We start from the raw sequence: 4,760 nt of genomic DNA, 5'->3' as shown, positions 1-4,760 counted from the left end.
ATTTCTTCCTCCTTTTTCTTTCCCTTTCTTCTTCTTCGTTCTCTTTTTCTTCCTTTCTTTTCCCTCTCTTCTTTACTCTTCTCACCAACTCTTTAATGCATTAAATGAGAAAAAGGAAAAGACATAACAAGTACTATTTATACTAGAGAATATCTAGTAGCCACATGGGTAGGTCACACAGGTGGGCGGGTTCGCCCGCCTGTGACTGCCCACCTGTTGGTCAAAACTTAGCTAAAAAATTGAGATTTCGATGGAATTCGACTCTCGGCATGTATCTCACTCTCAGTACGAGATATATAATATGTATACACTTTAGGATACGGATACATACCAGCATTACCCGTACATGGCCTTATGGTATGTGCATGTACACGGCTTGGGTACACCCATCTCCTCTGGCACTGACTCAGACTAATCTGGCCCATTGTTAGTTAAAACGGGAACGGCAAAAAAACAGAGACGTACGGTACGTGTTTTAAACGGATAAAAACGTTGAACGGTACGGTCAAAAAAACAGGAAACGTCAAACGGACGGAAACGAACGGTACGAGTATTAAACGTGTAGTTTTCAAAAAAACGAAACCAAAAAAAGGGCAATATATCATCATGTAATTTGAGAGATTATTGCCTGTATATCTACATCTAATGTTCTAAACTACATCAACATCAAACATTCAAGCATATATCATCCAAAATATAGCATCCAATGTAAATTCCAAATTAAAACTTAATACACCATATTAAAAAAGACATGTCCAAAATATATAAAAAAAAAAACCATCCATCCATATCATCCAAGATGTCTAAAGAACTCAGTATCATTATAACAGGTCCAAAGATCAATGATAAAAAAAAAAGAAAAAGATCAATGAGGAGACATTAAACTACATGAAGTAGATCCTCCATCAGCTCCAGTGTCAGATGGTTCAGGTTCCTTGTACGTCTGCTCAAGCCTCTCCATTTCAAGCTCAAAGTCTACTATAGGTAATTCACCAAGATTATCTAAATCAATAGGCCTTGAATCTTTATGTAGTTGGCTTTCATAGTTCTCCCTCATCATAGAGTTCATCCTGATGTACACCAAATCCTCTAGCATCTCTGGGGCTAATCTATTTCTTTTCTTTGTTTGTGCTGCATCCCAAGCACTCCAATTACGCTCACAAGGAGAGGAACTACAAGGCTGACTCAAGATTCTACAAGCAATATTTTGAAGCACAGGAAATGCACTACCAACAAATTGCCACCAAATCCCTACAAATCAACATAAGTAAACAAATATAAGAATGCTATATTTAATTAAAAAAAATACAATAATAAACTAATTAACTAAGTCACTTACTTGGATGATTAGTTTTCATCATTGTCTGCCCTGTCATATTGAACAACAATGGACTTTTCATGCGATAATCAATGACTTCTTGCATGAATTGCTCACGATCTTCTAAAGGAACCATGATGTCCATTATAAAATCTTGTGCATTCATAAATTTAGTTCCATCAATATCAAGTCGACCACCAAACATAATAGAAGGATTCAAAAGTGCACCAAAGAGATGAACATGATGAATAATGTTCTTCTCTAACCTAAATTGAAACAAATCCATTATGGCTAAATACTTCCCTCCATCCTTCTCCACAAATTTTCTCAATGTTTCTTTTGCCCTTTCTGTTGCTTCATATAAGTAACCTGCAGTAGAACCATCTGAATCAACAAGGCGAAGAATACGAATAAGTGGCTCCATGAAAGCAACAACTTCCTTTGCCCCCTCCCAAAATGTCTCTGATTGAATTATTCCAACAGTTCTCACTGCCATTTCAGCTCTATTGAATTGAAAGGCTCTCCACTCAGATGATGCAACAAAAAGCCTCAACTCATTCTCAACAACAATAAGAGACTGCAGCATAAAAAAATAAGTACCAAACCTTGTCTTGCAAGGCTGCTTGATATCTCTATTGTTGGTGAATTTTCTCATCAATGCTACAATACCTGTGTGCCTGTGAATATAATCCACTACAAGTTTTCCATCTTCTATAACTTCCCTCACCCATTTAACTTTTTTGTGAATATCTTTCAAAAGCAGATTAATCCCATGAGCAGCACAATTTGTTCTATATATATGACGCCATTTTTCAGACAACATATCACCACAAGAACAAAAGTTAGAACCATTATCTGAAATAAATTGCACAACATTCTTTGGTCCAACTTTTTCAATGACATCAGAAATTTCATTGAAAAGAAATGTGGAAGTTAATCTATTTATACCGCACTCAATACATTTCAAAAACACAGCACCCCCAGGAGAGTAAGCAATCACATTAACCCATGACCTCTTCTTTATGTCAGTCCAAGAATCAGACATAATTGTGCAACCTGTGATATCCCATGTCGCCTTTATACTGCTAACATATTGCATGATTTTCGCTTTTTTTCCAGGAATCAAACTGGTCCGAAGATTGCTATAACTAGGTACAACATAACTTGTACCATAAGCACATGCACCCCTTAGCATCTCAATAAAAGAATTTGTCTGAATAACATTGAAGGAAATGTTATTATTGACAAAAAAATCAGTTACCAACATGTCCAATGATTTCTTGTCTTGCTTAGCAGCCATCTCTAGCATTGTGGGTTGATGTGCAACCCTAACATGAGGCATAGACGGTGTGCTACTTGTGGAACCCATTCCACTTTCAAGAGAATCACTCATTCTTTTCTTAGCAGATCTACTCAAATTAAATTCTGCCAGGGCATCAGCTTGAATGTGCTCAGGAACTTGGGTGCAAATTTGAACATCATGTCCAGGTTGACAAGCTAAATGAGCCTTGACTCGTGAAACACTCCCGGAATAATTAAGTCCACAATAGTTACATGTGAAACGGCCCAAACCACGTTGCTCTACATGTTCCCAAAATTTATCCTTAGGTCTCACCATTTTGCTTAAGCTCAGGTAGCTCAACTTTGAAATACCTACATAATATAATAAAACATCCTTTCCAATCTCAACAAATAGAATAATTAACGTATAACGAATGAACGATGAGTAAATTCCTTTCAAAAAAATTTAATCATAGATTAGTAAATGAAAAAAAAAAAAGGGATGTAAAATGCCAAATCGGATTAGTAATCAGAAAAACAGAATTATAATACCCAATCAGGGAGGTTTCGGGTCTGTATATAAAGGAAAGCTCCGAAGTGGAAATCTTGTTGCCATCAAGATCTTAGCAACATCTAAAGGCAATGGAGAAGACTTTATCAATGAAGTTGGTACCATTGGGAGGATTCATCATGTCAATGTGGTGCGACTTATCGGATTTTGCTTCAAGGGATCAAAAAGGGCTCTAGTGTACGACTTCATGCCAAATGGGTCATTGGACAAGTACATCTTCAATCAAGAACAAAGAGGAAATATTTCCTTATGTAGTTGGGAAAAGATGTACAAGATCGCTCTAGGAGTGGCTCACGGGATTGAATATCTCCATCAAGGTTGTGATATGCAAATTCTACATTTTGATATCAAGCCTCACAATATTCTTCTGGATGATGATTTTACTCCAAAAATTTCGGATTTTGGGCTTGCCAAACTATATCCAACAGATGATAGTATTGTTTCTCTCACTGCTGCAAGGGGAACAATAGGATACATAGCTCCAGAACTGTTCTACAAAAGTATGGGAGGTGTCTCCTATAAGGCTGATGTTTATAGTTTTGGAATGTTGCTGATGGAAATGGCAGGAAGAAGGAAGAATGTGAATCCATATGCTGACAATTTGAGTCAAATTTACTTCCCATCATGGATATACGACAAACTAAATCAAGAAGATATGGAAATGGAAGATACCAATGAGGATGACAAAAAAATAGCAAGAAAGATGATCATAGTAGCATTGTATTGCATACAAATGAAGCCTGTTGATCGCCCTTATTAGTAATCTCAACTATTAATGTGATTATTCCAACTATATTTAGTATCATAGATGATACGATCGTAATATTGATCGTTACTGTCACAATAAGGGCTCGAAGAGCGTACCTCAACAGCAACCCTCTCAAACCACGGCTCCTGAGGACGGCAACTCGTCTCAGGCTCTCAGCAGCTGTTGCTCACTGGTTTTGATGCCGCTTCTGACGACGGCCAAAACCTTCACGCCGACTGTGGAGTGTGGAACTGTGGATCCGCTAAACGATGGATCCGCTTCCGACTGACGGCCAAAACCTTCACGCCGATCTCAGCAGCTGTTGGTCGCTGTTGCTCACTCGTCAATCCGCTACGGCCAACATTCGTGATTCTTCAGAGACATTTTGGGTAATGGCTCTTCAGAGACATTTTGAGACATTTTGGGTACATTGAATCGTGAATCGTGAGCCGCGGCAGCCGCCTTCAGGTAATGGCTCTTTTAGCTCGGTTTTCCCTAGGTTGGAAAATCGACTCACGAAAGAAGGGAGAGAAGCGATCCTAGAGAAGGTTCGGACTCACCGGAGCACAATTTCAGAACTCCCGGTGAAGCGATCCTAGAGAAGGTTCAGGATTCACGGATTCACCGGATGACCGGAGTACCGGACACGCTCTCTCGTAGTCTCGTTTGCCGAAGAAAGTAAACAAATGATCCTTCAAAAGCTCCGTGAGAAAGAAGCAGAGATGGAAGATTGGAAGGGATTTGGGGAAGAAAACGAAGGGAAGGGATTTGGGGAAGAAAACGAAGGGAAGAGATTTGGGGATTTGGTTCAGGATTCACGGATTCTTCGGTTTTGGGTTTTT

General features: G+C 38.8%; 2 protein-coding genes across 2 annotated transcripts; one reads left to right on the top strand and one right to left on the bottom strand.

The window, feature by feature from the left end:
- Positions 1–865: 865 nt before the first annotated feature.
- On the bottom strand, positions 866–2,936 carry LOC122066821. The gene is made up of 2 exons (XM_042630653.1): positions 1,340–2,936; positions 866–1,251 (listed from the first exon to the last, which is right to left on the bottom strand). Exons 1-2 carry the CDS (start codon positions 2,934–2,936, stop codon positions 866–868), a joined length of 1,983 nt encoding a protein of 660 aa, XP_042486587.1.
- Positions 2,937–3,108: 172 nt separating this feature from the next.
- Positions 3,109–3,772, top strand: LOC122066820 (rust resistance kinase Lr10-like; the record flags this gene model as incomplete). Its single annotated transcript, XM_042630651.1, is given in 1 exon segment — positions 3,109–3,772. A coding segment is annotated over 1 exon segment (664 nt), but the record flags the coding sequence as incomplete, so codon positions are not given.
- Positions 3,773–4,760: the final 988 nt, after the last annotated feature.

This window comes from Macadamia integrifolia, unplaced genomic scaffold, assembly GCF_013358625.1.
Source record: "Macadamia integrifolia cultivar HAES 741 unplaced genomic scaffold, SCU_Mint_v3 scaffold2603, whole genome shotgun sequence".
Lineage (NCBI taxonomy): Eukaryota > Viridiplantae > Streptophyta > Magnoliopsida > Proteales > Proteaceae > Macadamia > Macadamia integrifolia.
Note: the sequence above shows the minus strand (reverse complement) of the source record. Positions and strands in the feature narration are given on the sequence as shown.

Excerpts from the sequence above, each read along its gene's own strand:
- LOC122066821 (XM_042630653.1), bottom strand. The coding sequence starts at position 2,936 with ATGGTGAGACCTAAGGATAAATTTTGGGAACATGTAGAGCAACGTGGT. Across the intron at positions 1,252-1,339 it reads GATGAAAACTAATCATCCAA|GGATTTGGTGGCAATTTGTT; the intron begins GTAAGTGACTTA and ends GTTGATTTGTAG.